Raw genomic sequence first — 17,546 nt, forward strand, 5'->3', positions numbered from 1 at the left:
AAACATGGAACAGTGGTGAACCTTCCCAGGAGTGGCCGGCTGACCAAAATTACCCCAAGAGCGCAGCGACGACTCATCCAAGAGGTCACAAAAGACCCCAGAACAACATCCAAAGAACTGCAGGCCTCACTTGCCTCAATTAAGGCCAGTGTTCATGACTCCACCATAAGAAAGAGACTGGGCAAAAATGGCCTGCATGGCAGAGTTCCAAGACGAAAACCACTGCTGAGCAAAAAGAACATAAAGGCTCGTCTCAGTTTTGCCAGAAAACATCTTGATGATCCCCGAGACTTTTGGGAAAATACTCTGTGGACTGACGAGACAAAAGTTGAACTTTTTGGAAGGTGTATGTCCCATTACATCTGGCGTAAAAGTAACACGGCATTTCAGAAAAGGAACATCATACCAACAGTAAAATATGGTGGTGGTAGTGTGATGGTCTGGGGCTGTTTTGCTGCTTCAGGACCTGGAAGACTTGCTGTGGTAAATGGAACCATGAATTCTGCTGTCTACCAAACAATCCTGAAGGAGAATGTCCGGCCATCTGTTCATGACCTCAAGCTGAAGCGCACTTGGGTTCTGCAGCAGGACAATGATCCAAAACACACCAGCAAGTCCACCTCTGAATGGCTTAAGAAAAACAAAATGAAGACTTTGGAGTGGCCTGGTCAAAGTCCCGACCTGAATCCGATTGAGATGCTGTGGCATGACCTTAAAAAGGCGGTTCATGCTCGAAAACCCTCCAATGTGGCTGAATTACAACAATTCTGCAAAGATGAGTGGGCCAAAATTCCTCTACAGCGCTGTAAAAGACTCATTGCCAGTTATCGCAAACGCTTGATTGCAGTTGTTGCTGCTAAGGGTGGCCCAACCAGTTATTAGGTTTAGGGGGCAATCACTGTTTCACACAGGGCCATGTAGGTTTGGATTGTTTTTCTCCCTTAATAATAAAAACCTTCATTTAAAAACTGCATTTTGTGTTTACTTGTGTTATCTTTGTCTAATATTTAAATTTGTTTGATGATCTGAAACATTTAAGTGTGACAAACATGCAAAAAAATAAGAAATCAGGAAGGGGGCAAACACTTTTTCACACAACTGTATATATTAAACAGAACCAGGCATGTCTTCAACTTTTAATACCTTTAAGACCTCGTGGATCTCCTGTAAACCTTTACTCATTCATAAACCTGGTGTCGAGTTAAAATATGTATTCAGGAAAACAAAAGGATTTCTTTGTTTCAACAGATGTTTTATTGGGGTCACAGCAGCAGCGCGACATTCAGGACCTTACATCATATCGATATTCACTACAATTATCAAAATAAATAAACAAACAGTAAAATGATCATTTCACGTTGAGCAGAATTCAGTGCACATCAGCTGACTTTAAATAATGAATAAATAATGTTCACCACGGTTAAACAACAACCAGTGAGTTCAGCTCATGTTTGGATGAGACGACCAAAGACATGAGTAAATGTTCAAGTTAATGTTAATGTTCATGTTGATGTTAAAGATTAATGTTAATGTGTAATGTTGTACTTTAGAGGTCCTCATGGTCTCATCGCCTCACTGAACTAGAATAAATGATTCATCCACACAGAAAGTAGTCCCTTCATTTCACTCGTCTACTCACAAACACGATTGTAAACACACTCTCACACACACACAAATGAGTTTCACCAATAAATAACATTTCATAATTCATAAGTTACTTTATGTACAATTGTAAAACTTTCATGGGAACGTTTATCCTCCTGAGAACGAGCTCCAGCTTGTGCGCCTCATGTTTCATCTTTAAAGTATTTTAACACTTTCTGAAAGTCTTCTGACCTTCTGAATAAAATAAAGATATATTCAGTTTGCTGCACTGCTTCTCTCGACAAGAAGCCAACGGGATTATTAATTACATTTTGTATTATAGCAGAAACTAACATTTAGGATTAGTCGTCTCATACGGACCTGTTTTACACTCAACATGTTCACAGACTGCACCTCATCCATGACACACTTTAACACACTAACACACTCTAACAACATAAACTAAAGAGAGTTCATGTCTTTGTTGGGTTAGAAAACAAAGTCTCAGATGAATACTTGAGGTTAGAAGAGACTCTGAGGATCCTTCAGGTGTTAACAGATGTTTCCAGATGTAACTACTACATGAGGAGCACAAACTAAGAGTCTTCACTCTCAGAATGCACATTGAGTATAAAGTGACACATATGCAGTGATGACTGGTCCCTTATTCTGACAACACAGTGTGTGTGATGCCCAACTACACATGAAGGGAGGACTGGTGGGAGTGGGAGCGCTGCAGGGACAGAACACGTTACTCTGTTTGGGGCACGGAGATGGCCGGTCCTTTGGGGTCGTCGAAGCGGTCCATGGTGCGGAGCTGCATGATCATGTGCAGGCCGTAGGTGAGCACCAGCACCATGAGGAGGCTGGTCATCAGACCCATCCAGATACCCGGGGAGAAGAAGCCCGCGCAGTCGCTGGCGTAGGAGAAGTCGCTGGCGCTCACGTTGAAGCCCTGGATCTGTGGAGGGACACGTAGAACAAACAGGGTGTGTTTGTTCTTTGTTATCAAGTTCATCCCTTTCATTTCAGGCTTTAATAGACTTTAGTCACAACGGACATGTTGCCTTGTGATAGCAGGAGAAGCAGCTGAAACCATCACACCCGAGCTTCTTCCTGCTGTGAAAACGGTCCGTTAATGAGCCGACAGAGCCAGGAGGCAGGATAGCTGTCTCCAGTCTTTATGCTAAGCTAAAGCTCTTCAATACTTTAATTTGTCTCTAGAAAGAACACAATCTAGGAAATACATTTTGAAAAGCAGAAAAGGGTCCATAGCTCTGCCAGAGTAACATATGAGAACGTCATCCATCACTCAGCAAGAACAAGTGAGCTTCCCAACAGCTCCGGCAGCTGAGAACACAAAACAATACAAATCTCGTTCTTACCTGAAAGTCTTCAAAGGAGACCCTCCACTGATTGGCCGGATCGTTGAAGGTGCGCGGGACGAGTTGGGGCCACCGGAAGTTGGTGACGGACTCGCAGCGGTACGAGTACTCGGCGGGGGCGTAGACCTTCCTGCTGCCGTTGAACTTGGCTTTGGTGCCGTCGTACTCCAGCTCCACGGTGTCCAGCGTGAACCAGCGGCGGGCCGAGACTTTGTAGAGACGCTGGCTCATAGCGAAGCTGGAGAGTATCAGGGAAGGTTACATTGAGCCATGTTCATGAGGGAATCATTAAGAGTTTAAATAGACATGAAACACAAGCTGTAGGATTTGTTCAACACACTCACATGAGTTTGAAGCTGCGGTGGCCGAGGACGTTCTCATAGTTAAGAACCAACCTGCAAAGAACCACAAAGTAAATGAGAGAAAGAGAAGAACCTCATACAAACACTTCTAAACATCACTACTGTCTCTTTAAGGCACAGATATGCACACACACACACACACACACACACACACACACACACACACACACACACACACACACACACACACACACACACACACACACACACACACACACACACACACACACACACACACACACACACAGCTCATGAAGTAGATCTCAGGTTCTGACCCACTTGGATCTGGTTTTGTCGCAGCTTGAGCCGTGGAGTTTGGGGCTGACTCCCTCCCCGAAGGTGGACGGGGTCAGGTCGTGGTCTTCCCAGCGACCGCTCCGAAGGATGCTCACCGACAGACCTTTAGCCCAGAGCAGGATACAGGTCTCCTCATCCTCCTGGGAGGGGGGGGTAAAGCTGGTATTATTACATATTGTTCTTACTGTCCTCCTGCTGGAGACTGAAATATTAAAACAACAACTCTAGTTATTAATCAAACAAACAGCAGGAAATAGAGACTTTGTTGGAGACTATTTTCAGCGGCGTATTAATCCACATTTGGTGCTCTAGTGAGTTTATGTATGTGAGGACAAAATAAACTAGTGTGTGTTCGTAATGAAGGAACATCTCTCTCACACACACACACACACACACACACACACACACACACACACACACACACGGTGTTTTACGGCTAAATGAACAGCAGCATGCAGGAATGAAGATGCAGAAGACATGAGATGAGTGACTCCACCTTAAACTCCACCGGTGCGTAGATCCCGGCCTTCTCCTTGATCCTGCGCTGCCTCTCCCGTTCCCTCTCCCTCTCCCGATAGCCTCCTTTGGCCTGCAGGAGAGAGCGTCCTCCCCCGCGGCCGGCTTCCATGGAGAGAGACGCCGCCTCCTGAGAAGACACAGAAGACACCGACACACGATGAACACTCTGAACCTCGAGGAGTGTCGAGTCTTCTCTTGCTCCGGTCACATGTTTCTCTCTGTGAAACAGAACCATCATGATAGAAGTAGAGAGAACTAGAACATGTCTTCAGTGCAGAACAACACAGTTATGATGACATCAATCATTAAAAAGGAAAAAACTAAAGTGGAATTTCTTTGATATATTTTACAAAAATTGGAAAAACAATATAATCTATACATCCAAAATGTTTCAAGTGTCTACAAGTGTTATTAATGTGAAAGAAAGGCTTTACGTTCTGTATTCATTGAACTATTCACGTGTTTTCAGCCCCTCCCCCCTCTCTCCTCTCCTCTCCTCTCCTCCCCTCTCTCCTCTCCTCTCCTCTCCTCTCTCCTCCCTTCTCCTCCCCTCTCTCCTCCCCTCTCTCCTCTCCTCTCCTCTCCTCTCTCCTCTCCTCTCCTCCCTTCTCCTCTCCTCTCCTCTCCTCTCTCCTCCCCTCTCTCCTCTCCTCTCTCCTCCCCTCTCTCCTCTCCTCCCTTCTCCTCTCCTCTCCTCCCTTCTCCTCTCTCCTCTCCTCCCCTCTCTCCTCTCCTCTCTCCTCCCCTCTCTCCTCCCCTCTCTCCTCTCCTCTCCTCTCTCCTCCCCTCTCTCCTCTCCTCTCCTCCCCTCTCCTCTCCTCTCCTCCCCTCTCTCCTCTCTTCTCCTCTCCTCCCTTCTCCTCCCCTCCCCTCCTCTCTCCTCCTCTCCTCTCCTCCCCTCCCCTCCTCTCCGTGTTCACTTCCTGTAGTTCAGTCAGAGTGTCTCCTCCTTGTAGTCACATGACTGCTGGTCTCAGATGAATCAATCATGACGTCATAGTTTCACACTTTAATGTTTTTACACACTCTGGTTAAAGTGAACTCTTTATTAGAGGAGAGATTTTTAAAACAAAGAGACGTGTAGAATAACTTTTTTGGTGAAATATCACAGTTTTAAGCTTCCTCCTGGTTGATTTTTCTGACTGAAGCGTTTGTCACACGTGATGTGTTCACGGACCGTGGGAAAGATGAACATCTCACAATAACGACAGTGTTCACAGCTTCTGGCTGAGATGATCGGTGTAGTGTTGGTGACGGTTTAAAGACACCGTGCCAGTGAACAGACTCACCCTGGAGGGCTGCAGGGCCGTGTAGATGGCCGTGTACGGGACGGCCTGAGTCTTCATGGTGCTCAGCACCTGACCTATGACCTCATCTGAAAAACAAGGTTATGTGTGTATTCATTCATCATAGGGTGATGTATTATTACTGGTGTGTTTTATATCTCAGCACTATGTACCCGTGTATATATTCATAATGATACATCATTATTATGTTTATAACTCATATTTGCGTGTATCTTTACACATGTTTTTGTATTTTTCACTTCTGTTTTTGTTCTCATATATGAATGGAAATATTTATGCATCTTAAATATTGCATCTTTAAATAAAACAAATCTTTACAACACAAAGAAATACAGACGAGTTACAAACAGATTAAAGGAGGAGAAACATGAGAACTGCTCTCTGAATGCTTTGATATGAACAGACTCACCGTTTCCACTGAGAATCTCTTTAGCAGACATCAGATCAGCTCTGCAGGAGAGACGAGCAACAGTGAGACAGTAACGAAGAAGAAGAAGAAGAAGAAGAAGAAGAAGAAGAAGCCAGAGAGAGAAACTATAACCAGAGGAGGTTAAATAAAGAGTCCACTGAGGGGTCTCCAGCAGCAGCAGTGACATCTGGTGGTGTGTTAAACACGACGACGCCTCCCTGGTTTCTATAGTTTTAGTCTCATATTTGTGCAACAGCATGTTAATATTAAATCATACTTTAGTTCAGAAGAGACTAGAAACATCCTGCAATATTTACTGAATATTGGAGAACCACCGTCAGTAAAACTATAAAGGTTTCCATACAGAACTCGTACATTACTAGCATCAGTCTACAAACCTACCCGATGCCGTACGGCAGCCTGAACACCAGCAGGGCGGGCGAGGAGGCGTTGAGTCTCAGCTGACTCAGCGTCTCAGGGTCCATGTACAGAGGGGAGGTTTCTAATTGGTCCTGCAGCTGACCAATCACTGCATTGGAGGCGGGCCAGGACACGGCAGGTAACACCAGAGGAGAGGACGAGGACATCAGAGCCCCCTGAGCACAGGAGAGACCAAACATCTGTCAGTGACATGTGACCCACACACACGTGTTATAAATGAACCAAACACACGTCTTGTTGGTCTGTTTATATTTAAATGATAGTTTCACTCTGATTTGTTGCTTCCTCTTATGTTTCCTTGGCTCAGGAAGTTGAAACACAAGAAAAAATGCTTTATGGTCTGTTTGACTCTAAATGGACCATAATGTACTAAATGAACATCATGCTGTATTGAAGAAGACTTGAAACTAGAGATTGAGACCATAAACTCATGTTTACAATGTTTACTGAGGTAATAAATCAAGAGAGAAGTAGAGTCATTTTCTCATAGACTTCTATACAACCAGAGGAGTCGCCCCCTGGTGGACACTAGAGAGAATGCAGCGTTAACACTTGAAGCATCATCTCACCTCCAGGTTGGGGAAAGCCGTGTCCTGCTTGTTTCCAAAAGCTCCTCCGTACATGGTGAAGTCCTCGATGCTCATCTGAGGAGACGAGGAAACACAATCTCAACTAGAGAACTCACTGTCACAATGAAGAGCTGGAGAGAAATATCATTTTAGAGGGTTTATAATGACGTTTGGATCATCATCAGATTAAATATGATTTTGAGTGCAGGTGAGAGGAACGAGTCATTTTAAGACGAAGTACCAAACATCTCTTTGTTTTTACTCAAAGCTTCTATTGAGGTTCTTTAAATGAATCTTTGAATGTCCGTCACCATATTGTATTATGTCTTCACCCTAAACAAATTAAAATAAGATTCTCAATTTGAATAAAGTGACTCATCAGATTTAATGAGTCAGCCTTTTATTAACAGTGAAAATGTTTTTGAAAGTCTAAACGCCAACAAACATGGATTGAAGCAGAATCTTCTGTGAAATGATTTCATCTCATTTTCTTCCAATAAATGTTGACTTTTAGACTTTACAACGTTCTGGAGTTACTGGAAATGTTTGAATCACTCGAGTCTGAAGCAATCGTACGCAGCCACCACAGGAAACCTATTTTACTAATAATATAATAATATAATATAATAATATTCGTGTAGCCTGATCTGTATGCGACACAGAGAGGAAATACTGGGTTTGAACAAAATGAACAAACATGCATAAAATAAAAAGCTGCGAAGTATTCGGATGTCGATTCAGAATAATAACGTCAACGTTCTGACGTTTTACAGTGTTCAGTACAGGCCTCTCATCTCTTCTCAGTGTTACATCCGTCACATGACGTATTCAGAGCCCGTGTACTTGTGAAGCCACAGATTCAGATGAAGCATAATAAGTGTGTGGACCTTGTCCTGGAGGAACAGCACCACGTTTCTTGGGCCGTCATTCAGAGCCGTCTCCAGGTACGAGCTCAGCTGCTGCTGCCCGACGATGTGACCGGCTGCAGGGGGAGACGGACCCGGCCGGGAGACGCTGGAGGAGAAAGTATTCAGAGTGTGTATTCATGTAAACATACCCTTATAATACTGTAAAGACACTGCATTACATGTACAACATCAAGCATTAAATACCTTAATAGTATGTGCAGCAGTATTGATACTATTTGATGCATAAACATGTAAGAATCGTTATCTGTACCAATGTTTGTTTTATATTATATATACATTATCTAAATTGCGTCTCCTTTTCCAAGGATGGCAACTGGGAATGAAACATCTCGCTCAATTTTGTGAAATTATTATTATTTATAATAGTATGTATTAATGTTTCTTTCCAGTATTTCAGATTCTCATACAAATCTTAATATCTTGTTTTTGTAGTACAGCAAGGAGTACAATACGTACCTCTGTAGTACATTATAAAGTACAACATGTACCTCTGAGATGTACAGTGTTGTAACTAAATGTCATGTACAGTAAAAATACATTATAAAGTACAACATTTACCTGAGATGTAACGTTAGTACAGTATAAAGTACTATATGTACCTCTGAGATGTAGTACAGTAAAAAGTACAATATTTACCTCTGAGATGTAGTACAGTATAAAGTACTATATGTACCTCTGAGATGTAGTACAGTATAAAGTACTATATGTACCTCTGAGATGTAGTACAGTATAAAGTACAATATGTACCTCTGAGATGTAGTACAGTATAAAGTACAATATGTACCTCTGAGATGTAGTGGAGAAGAAGAAAGTAGCATAAAATGTACACTTTTAGATCTTTATTTTAGATCTTTATTTCCGTCCTTATGCTGCTGACTTCCCCCACATCAATAACAGTCTCATCCTATCTTTATGTGGATAACTTAAAGATGCTGTAATTCAATCAAACTGCTCATCCATCCACCACAATAAGACAACGGCTCGTCAGGTGACAGGTGATACAGCACCTGTCACTCATGAGGATTACCGGGAAATTATCATGTTACTTCCTTCATTTAAATTTAAATAAAACCACATACATGAACCACAGTTGAGGCAGCATTCAAATGCTATTCTAGAAGCTAACTGTCGACGCTACGCTCCTAACACACACCAACTGACGCTCGGCTAACCGTTAGCTTAGAAGGTAAAAGCGGTTTGAACCGCTCCTGAGACGATAAAACGCGATAAGTCCACCGGGACTCACCCTGCGCTCGTCCACAGAATGAGCGGCACCTGCTCATCGCAATTCACCGAATCCAGCGCGTTCAACAAGGCGAGAAAAACGGTCAAACGCGCGGAGACGCTGCGGAGGTGAAGCGTCCCTGTGGTCGCCATCTTTAGAATCTCTTTCACAGCAGGTGACGTCGGATGAGGTCACGTGACGTGAGGAGACGCTCCTCTGTTTTCACTGCAGCATCAAATACTGCAACACACGCAGTATAAGGTAGTACTTCATGTATTTAAAACATGAAGTACATTTCAATTTATTACACAAGTACTGTACAATTTGAGGTACATTTTATTCTACTTCATACATATATAATAATACAAATATTGTACTTATTACTCCACTATATTTAGTTACTTTATAAAATCAGATTATTAGTATTTATTAGATTATTAAAATGTCCATTTTACTTTATACATATACCCCACTACATTTAGTTACTTTACAGATTAATAAAATGTAAATCAACTAATACATTGTGATGTTATCAGTTAAGCTAACCAGCATTAGCTGCACTTTGATCAGCTGCAGCATTAAAGTGATGAACACATTAATGCATCAATAATATTATATATATTATCATCATATGAGGATGTTTTAAAATATGATAAAATACTTCTCTATTAAACTGAAGTACATTATTATTTATATCCTCACGTGACACGACGACATGATTGGGAAGCGTTACATTTCACAAGACACAATTAAAATGTGTAAAAGTTGAGCATTTATTGGCGTTCACATACAGCAGGAAAGAGTAAGAATCACAGTCAGGCCATAACATTCATAAATCATCTCCATTATAAAAGCCTGTGATTAAATAAGTTATGTACATCTGTAACGGGGCAGCATTCGAAAGGATCTAAAGAAAACTTAGCGGTTTAATACTTTAAATACTAAAAGAAATGATCTATTGCCGAGAAATGACTTCATTTGAATGTACAAGAGCGATGACAGAGCGAGGAAAGACGGTGACGTTGTGAAGAACAGAAGTGAAACATGTGACGGTAAAACAACCATTAAAGTAACAATCATTCACTCTGCATGCCTGCTTCTGATGAATACACGTTGACCAGTACAGCGCTGACCGATTCCCTCATTAGATCATGAATCCCTCCATGTGCACAGAGGAGCACCCTAAATACTCACATTTAGTATTTCATGGTGTGAAGTGAAGTTCTCCTCAAACAGGTTTATGCAACCTGAACGCCAGAAAACACCAATACTGTTTCATGAAATCCTCAGTTTTTAAATGTTATTTCTGCACCAACATGGTCGTGCTTTTATCTGAACTTTCTGTTACTGTTTTTTGTGAGACACGTTCATCAAACGCTCCAACTTCATAATTGTAAATGAGCTTAATTAACGGCCCAATAATACCACAAACCTGCTCCGGATGTGCTGCTTTCACAGATCAAATAAAGGAACGAGTCACCTGAGGATCGCACCGTCAGCGAAATAAAAGAAGAAACGGTTCCATGTGAAAGAGTCTTACAGAATATCTCTGACTGCAACTGGAGCCGGTCAAAGTATGGAAGATGATCATATTGATATTGTAGTGTTGTACAATAGCATCAACTGACAATTTAAATTAGTGGTGACATCGTTTGGAATATATATATATGTAATATATATATATTATATATATGTAATATATATATATTATATATATGTAATATATATATATATATATTATATATATATAATATATATTATATATATCTGGTCTGGACCGCTATTGTGTTCGTATCTAAGAGAAAAAAATATCTAAATACTAATAAAAATTGTTAATTCGACAAATTCTCCTAAATCACTCGTACAAGAGTTTTTTTTTCCCATGAAGCTTATTGTTGGCGGCAGAGTCCGCCGTTCCCGCCCTGGATTTTTAAATTGCCTTCTTAAGCAGGAGGACTCCACAGGAAACAGCAGCACCAGTGTTACCGTTGACATGAGATTATTCGCTCTCCTGCAGCCGCTGGTTTGAGTCGCTGCTAATTCTAACACAACATCTCCTGCTGCTGGCTCATATTCAAAGTGTTGACTGGCTTTTATTGTGAAACAACCAGAGGAAACACGAGGGTGAACGTGGACAAAGAACGTTTGTGGATGTTTTTTAAATATTACCGCGTGCAGCAGGAAGTCAGACGACTGTGGCTCGGGGCACGACGGACAGAAAAAGGCTGATTATTGACAGATTCCTTTATAAAAAAAACACCTGAGTTTATTTGGCTGCAATGTAAACAGATGCTTGTCTTCTGCTATATTTCTGATAAAAGTAGCTGCTCAACGAGTGTTTGCTGTCGTATCGAACCGATCTTGCTAAAAGGCGACAAGACACAGCTGCAACTACCGCTAATCGCCACAGGCGGCGCCAAAGAGAACCCAACGGAGATCTTCCAGATTGCAACTTCAAGGTTCGGGAAAGATCGCAGTTAGTAATAAAAATGCAAACATGAATTGCAGATCGGTGACTCCAGTCTGCTGCATGAACAGTCCATGAAGGACAAACTACTTCCTGCATTGGCACCGCTCGCTGAAGCTAAAATAAGCAGTTCACTAAGTGACACTGAATGTGCTTCACGCCACACAAACGCTCGAGATCTTTCAATCTTCAGGAACCAACTGGCTGCTTCGAGCTCACGCAGCATTGATTGGTATGAATTCAATTAATCGTCCATCGATCTATCGTTTCAACCCTGTTTCTGGGCGGCAGCGGGATCGCAGCCAAACCCAGCGACTGAATATGCTAAATTAAAGAAAAACATGCTTTTACAAAGTCGTCTCATCAGCAGCAATGGATGCTCAGTTCATTTTTCCACCGATAGTGATCCACAAACGGTCCAGTGTGGAGGTGTGTGTGTGTGTGTGTGTGTGTGTGTGTGTGTGTGTGTGTGTGTGTGTGTGTGTGTGTGCGTCCGGTTTTAGAGGTTTTACCCTCGGTTTAGGGTAAAGGATCCTCGGTCTTGTTGGCTGTGAGGAGTGTAGCGACCAGGGCTTGGGGCTCAGGACTCAGGACTGGGACTCAGGACGTGGTCTGGACTTGTCCGTGGAGGGCCTCGGCCTGGACTTTCAGGCTCCGAAACTCCTCCTGGATGAAGTCAGTCAAGGTCTTCCTCATTTCCAACTGAAAGGAAAAATGTAAAGAAAAGATGCGTTCTTCTTTTTCCAAATGCAAAAACACATTGAAGAATGCCTCGAGTGGGACTTTAGCCTTCGTTAACTATAACCAGTGAAGCCAACTGGAGCTGAAACTATTTACTAAATTATTCGCAGACTATTTTGATAGTTGATAAGTTTAGTCTTGGCTTCTGAAATGAGAGGATTTGATGATTTTCTTTGTGATGAATATCGTTGGGTTTTACAGTCGGACAAAACGAGCAACTTTAAGCTGTTTACTCCAATATTTTACTAGACTTCCTCAACAAATCATCCAATCCAGTTGTATTTCGGCGGTTATTTTAATCTTCAATTGATTAATCATTTGGTCTACAGAACACCAGCAAATAGTAGAAAAGAACAGATCAAAACCCAAAAGACATTAAGTTTATGATCACAAAAGACTAAAAACAACAAGAAAATATTCACATTTGAGAAACTGAGTTTTTACTTTAAAGATTAATTTATTCAGCGTGACGATGTTTCTGGCGACTAAATCGAAAGTTTTGCTACAAAACTTTCTCAATCTCTAGATACACGTGTATGAAAACACATGACATACGCTGCATAATGAAATATGGCGACATCTTTAGTGTTCGTCTCACCTGGCTCTTGTTCTCGGCTCGGAGGGATTCAACGAGCTCCTTCACGCTGAACGGTTTCCCCACCAGGACGGTGATTCTCTGGAAGGACAAACAACCGCTTTAAAAGCAACAATAAACATTTTATTAAAGTACTGCTAGAGTCTGATGTCAGCGTTCCCACCTTGCCGGTCCGAGGAATGTAGGGCGCCACATTTGGCAGAACGTCATTCAAACCTGAGACAGAAGAAGAACAGACTACTTGGTCTTCTTGGTGTTTCACCGAAACACAGAACTTCCAGAACCCCAAAGCCTTTAACATCACATCTAAACTGTTACTGTCAACGCAATTCAAAGTCAATCCTCGTCTTTCATCTCTGTACTGTGATCTCAAACAAAAGGCTGACATGTTTTAATTTTTCCATCATTCTCTTCCTCCCTGTGTGTAGCGGACTCCATCTTTAATAAAGTGATGAAACAGCAGCAACATGCGGTGATGTCATCTTACTCACCCACATGCCAGAGCGGCAGGATAATCGGATTAAGGGAGCACTCCGCTATTAGCCGACCAACGCCTAAAACACAAACAGGAAATGATCTGAACCACAATCAGACTTTCACACCGACGACAGCAAAACCAGCGCTCTACGTTCATCTTCACAAAGCTCTGATGCTGAACGTCACACTGTACAAACACTCAAACTCATGCACTGTACTCACCCCACTTTAACCGTATATATTCTTCAGTCATGTTGACTCTGCCTGTTTAATAAGAAAGGAGAGAGGAAGTGTTTATTATCTCAGGCAGCAACCTTGGGTTCTGAAAAGTGAAGTCAATGCTTCATGTGTTAAAGCTGCATTCTCTCTAGTGTCCACCAGGGGGCGACTCCTCTGGTTGTATAGAAGTCTGAGAAAATGACTCTACTTCTCTCTTGATTTATTACCTCAGTAAACATTGTAAACATGAGTTTATGGTCTCAATCTCTAGTTTCAAGTCTTCTTCAATACAGCATGATGTTCATTTAGTACATTATGGTCCATTTAGAGTCAAACAGACCATAAAGCAGGGGACGCTTTAGGGGCGGGGCTACACCGTGATTGACAGGTCTCTACCAGACGTATACGGCGTCTCTACGTCACTCCTCCTCAGTCCAGATATGGTCACTTCCTGTTCACCAAACTTGAGGCTTCAAAACGCCAGTCCATAAACCGATGGCTGACGTCATGATGACTACGTCTACTTCTTATCTACAGTCTGTGTTATTTCCACAACACTCAAACTAAATCAAACAGTTACAGAGAAAGAGACACGACGACAAGTAGAGTGAAATGTGAGGAGGAAAGTTGGAATACCTTCAGGAAAAATGTGCACCCAGTCTCCTCTGTTCATTTTCTCCAGAATAAAGTCCATCCCTTTCTGGTAAACGCCGTCGCCTGCAGAGAACACATCATGATGTCAGACGGTGAGACAAAGTTATGGGATTAATAACACAAACAGAGACTCACCTCTGCAGACCGGAACGCACTTTCCACGACTGAAGAATCTGGAGTGCAGCTCTTTTGTGAAACAGATGTCTGACGCTGCCGGAGACCTGCGCGGTTACAGAGAAAGATTATTACCCAGAAAAATAAAGATTATTACCCAGAAAAATAAAAGCAAAATGAACGAGGTGTTGGAATGATAAAAACTCACCAGCGCATCTTGTTGAAGGTCCACAGCTGTCTGAACTTCAGCACACCTGTCGCAAACACGGGATTATTTTCACTGTGTTCTCTGATGTGACCGTGTGATTTGAGAATGTGCATCCGTTTCTTACCCCAGATGTGCGGGTCATCCATACAAGACTGGTGATTGGACAGAGTGATGAGGGGCGTGTCCGAGGGCCGCCGGTCGATCAGGTCCAACAAAACCTCGTGGTTGTGGACCGTCAAGCAGTTCATGTACTCTGAAGATTGGGAGGGAGAGAAAACTTGTGTGGAAGAAGTATTCTGATATTTTACTGAAGTAAAACTACTTATACAACACTGAGAAAATACTCCACTCCAAGTAAACGTTCTGCATTGTAAAACTCACAGGAGTAAAAAGTATGATCAGCTGGATGTAGTTTAAGTAGTTAAAGTAAAGGAACACTTCATCCTTCAGTTTATCACAAACATTCTACACATGTGGAGATCCATGGTTGATCTTACTGGTCCAGAAGTAGGAATAGGAGCCCACCATCCCCATGATCAGTGAGCTGGAGATCCTCCATGCCAAAGCAGGGCATTGTGGGAACGGCCATCTGACCTCCAGGGGCATCACAGCGCTCCACAGACTACATCCACACACACATGAACCTGGAACCACACGAACACAACGGGGGGAAAAAAGCGGTTTAATTCCACACGTGTTTCTGGAAAGTCTATAAAAATAACCCTTCATTTTCTGTACTAGATGCTCATTACGTAAACAGCATAATATTTTCTAAAATGACTTATCTACACTTTGCATCTGCTCTTATACTCTGTAACATTTAAATGCATCTGCATGTCTTCAGTCTTCTTCAAGGAGTCTTCAGTCTGTTTGCAGAAGTACTCAGATATTGTACTCAAGTAAAAGTAGCAATACCACAGTGTAGAAATATTCTGTCCAGCATGCTTTTCTTTTTACTAAAGTATAAGTACTAAAGTATCAGAATATACATATATACCGAAAGTGCCAAAAGTAAAAGTACTCATTTTGCACAACGGGCCATTTTAGAATGATGTTTATAATGAATCTGGATTATAATGATTGATACATTAATGTGTTCATCAGTTTAATGTTGCATAATATGGTAACGGTGGAGCTCATTTTCATTACTTTATATACTGCTGGTAGCTTGCGAATTTGCCTCTAGGGATCAATAAAGGTTTATCTTAATCTATAATAATACAGCATGTTTTCTTTTTTGTTGATTATATTTTGTATTATGAATCTGAATCTGCAAAGTAACTAAAGTCATCAAGTAAATGAAGAGGTAAAAAGTACATGTACCTCTGAGATGTAGAACAGTACAAAGTACAATATGTACCTCTGAGATGTAGTACAGTAAAAAGTACATTTACCTCAGCGATGTAGTGGAGTAAATGTACAGAGTAGCAGAGCATGGAAATACTCAAGTAAAGTACAAGTATCTCAAAGTACTTGTCGGTGGAGGACTGTGAGCTAAGGTCACAATCTTCTTCAGAGGTATGTGTTCAGCGGCTGGCTAACGTTAGCCTGCAAGCTGGCTGACGTTAGCCTGCAAGCTGGCTGACGTTAGCCTGCAAGCTGGCTGACGTTAGCCTGCAAGCTGGCTGACGTTAGCCTGCAAGCTGGCTGACGTTAGCCTGCAAGCTGGCTGCTAGCTTAAGTTTTCACACATTCAGCTCTGAGAGACAGAACTGTAACACTGTAGAACAAATAATAATGAATAAACTGTGAAATGAAAGGGTAAGTTTTCGTCTTAGCTTCATAGCATCTGTTTAAAGACTTTAATAACTTGGGAAATATAGAAAACATCACAAGATCAAACATTTACCTCTCCTCTATCTGCTAAACAGGCAGCTGGTGGTCACCGACCCCGGAAGTAAAAGTCACCGCACAGAGTTTTGGGTATTGTGGTTTCTTTCGGGGAAGAAGCCTGTTTGAACGTAATAATGTTGAAGATTTGCTGTTTGCAGTGAGCACCGGTTTGTTTTTTCACTTGGTCTTCAGAGATTACGGCTTCATAAATAGTGTTTGTTCCATTTTATAGTTTTTAATGTAGTTTACAAGCCGGTTTCCGTGTTGAGGTCGTCATAACACGACGCATGCGCAGTAAAATCTGATCCGCAATCATATGTGGTTAAGTGGTAAGTACAAATAAGTTGAATTATTATCATGTTAATTATTATAAAATAATAAAATCGAAAAACTAAATACAAAACTAAATACATATATATTCAAAAATGTATGAATGCATTTTAAAATACACTTTAAATAAATACAAAAAAAAGAAATACATTAAAAAATATATAAAACAAACCTACATTTATTTTTAGTATTATGGTACATTTATTAGCATATCAAATTATTTGTCACCCTAAATAATGTAGTAGGACTTGCAACTTCTCAAAAGAAGAAGAGGCCACACATACAAATGTACAATTCCAGCAAGTACAATAAGAATACCTGCTTTTATTTAGTAAACAGTGTTCCATCACATCCAGTTTAAAACCTGTTTAAAAGCACAGAGGACAGGTGGTGTTGATGACTTGTAACAAAAGAATAAAAGCTTCATCGCTGTTGAGGAACAAAAATCTTTTTAGTTTTTGTTTTATCTGATTCTTTACAGATTATAGTGTCATCAGTAAACATGGCCACCCTCATTTCCTGCTGTACAAACTAATAACAGTGCAGCTGTTGTCCTGTTCTTCACAGATGCCTCAAAAATGAGTCCAGCAGGTCACCGGTTTCTCGTTGAATTGTCTGCTTATTATAACAGAGTTTAAAAAATAACATCATAGCTGCGTTCCAGATGACACACTTTTTCTCTTTACATTGAGTACACACTGCAGCTGCCCTTACAGAGAACTTACTGTTGCATGCAGAGTGCCTTCAACTGTCATCATGACAAACTTATCAAAAGTCTCTCCAGCTGTTAAAGCCGACTGACAGCTGATCAGCTGTGATCATCAGCACCGTCATCAGAAACAGACGTCGCTTCACGTGACATAACTGAGGAAAGGACGTCT

General features: G+C 41.5%; 3 protein-coding genes across 4 annotated transcripts in view; all 3 read right to left on the reverse strand.

Moving 5' to 3' along the window:
- Window positions 1-1,231: 1,231 nt before the first annotated feature.
- atp6ap1a (ATPase H+ transporting accessory protein 1a) lies at window positions 1,232-9,208 on the reverse strand. 2 transcript variants are annotated; one of them, XM_076101594.1, is made up of 11 exons: window positions 9,049-9,208; window positions 7,761-7,887; window positions 6,874-6,948; window positions 6,266-6,459; window positions 5,864-5,904; window positions 5,437-5,522; window positions 4,125-4,274; window positions 3,611-3,768; window positions 3,314-3,364; window positions 2,970-3,207; window positions 1,232-2,545 (listed from the first exon to the last, which is right to left on the reverse strand). In XM_076101594.1, the coding sequence occupies exons 1-11, from the start codon at window positions 9,177-9,179 to the stop codon at window positions 2,336-2,338; spliced, it is 1,461 nt and encodes a 486-aa protein (XP_075957709.1). In that variant the 5' UTR covers window positions 9,180-9,208; the 3' UTR covers window positions 1,232-2,335. The 2 variants fall into 2 exon arrangements, with proteins under 2 accessions (XP_075957709.1, XP_075957716.1); XM_076101601.1 differs by having other exon boundaries at window positions 8,975-9,115.
- Window positions 9,209-9,776: 568 nt separating this feature from the next.
- On the reverse strand, window positions 9,777-16,484 carry tafazzin (tafazzin, phospholipid-lysophospholipid transacylase). The gene is made up of 11 exons (XM_076101614.1): window positions 16,352-16,484; window positions 15,000-15,146; window positions 14,627-14,755; window positions 14,503-14,548; window positions 14,316-14,401; window positions 14,163-14,243; window positions 13,530-13,571; window positions 13,322-13,384; window positions 12,994-13,046; window positions 12,834-12,911; window positions 9,777-12,196 (listed from the first exon to the last, which is right to left on the reverse strand). The coding sequence occupies exons 2-11, from the start codon at window positions 15,106-15,108 to the stop codon at window positions 12,095-12,097; spliced, it is 789 nt and encodes a 262-aa protein (XP_075957729.1). The 5' UTR covers window positions 15,109-15,146; window positions 16,352-16,484; the 3' UTR covers window positions 9,777-12,094.
- Window positions 16,485-16,954: 470 nt separating this feature from the next.
- LOC142960039 (mitochondrial carnitine/acylcarnitine carrier protein) overlaps window positions 16,955-17,546 on the reverse strand; it is an 11,445-nt gene continuing 10,853 nt past the window's right edge. The window contains exon 9 of the mRNA XM_076101626.1: window positions 16,955-17,546. This exon is cut by the window's right edge and continues 1,199 nt beyond it. The gene's annotated coding sequence lies outside the window, so the exon portion shown is untranslated.

The sequence above is a fragment of the Anarhichas minor genome, unplaced genomic scaffold, assembly GCF_050575085.1.
Source record: "Anarhichas minor isolate MPS153535 unplaced genomic scaffold, ASM5057508v1 ptg000003l, whole genome shotgun sequence".
NCBI classification, from domain to species: Eukaryota; Metazoa; Chordata; class Actinopteri; order Perciformes; family Anarhichadidae; genus Anarhichas; species Anarhichas minor.

Coding starts and splice junctions, on each gene's coding strand:
- atp6ap1a (XM_076101594.1), bottom strand. CDS start 9,179: ATGGCGACCACAGGGACGCTTCACCTCCGCAGCGTCTCCGCGCGTTTG. Junction 5,905..6,265: donor AGGCTGCCGTACGGCATCGG/GTAGGTTTGTAG, acceptor TCTCTCCTGCAG/AGCTGATCTGATGTCTGCTA. Junction 3,208..3,313: donor CACCGCAGCTTCAAACTCAT/GTGAGTGTGTTG, acceptor GATACTCTCCAG/CTTCGCTATGAGCCAGCGTC.
- tafazzin (XM_076101614.1), bottom strand. CDS start 15,108: ATGCCCCTGGAGGTCAGATGGCCGTTCCCACAATGCCCTGCTTTGGCA. Junction 14,756..14,999: donor CTATTCCTACTTCTGGACCA/GTAAGATCAACC, acceptor CCCAATCTTCAG/AGTACATGAACTGCTTGACG. Junction 14,549..14,626: donor GGATGACCCGCACATCTGGG/GTAAGAAACGGA, acceptor TGTTTGCGACAG/GTGTGCTGAAGTTCAGACAG.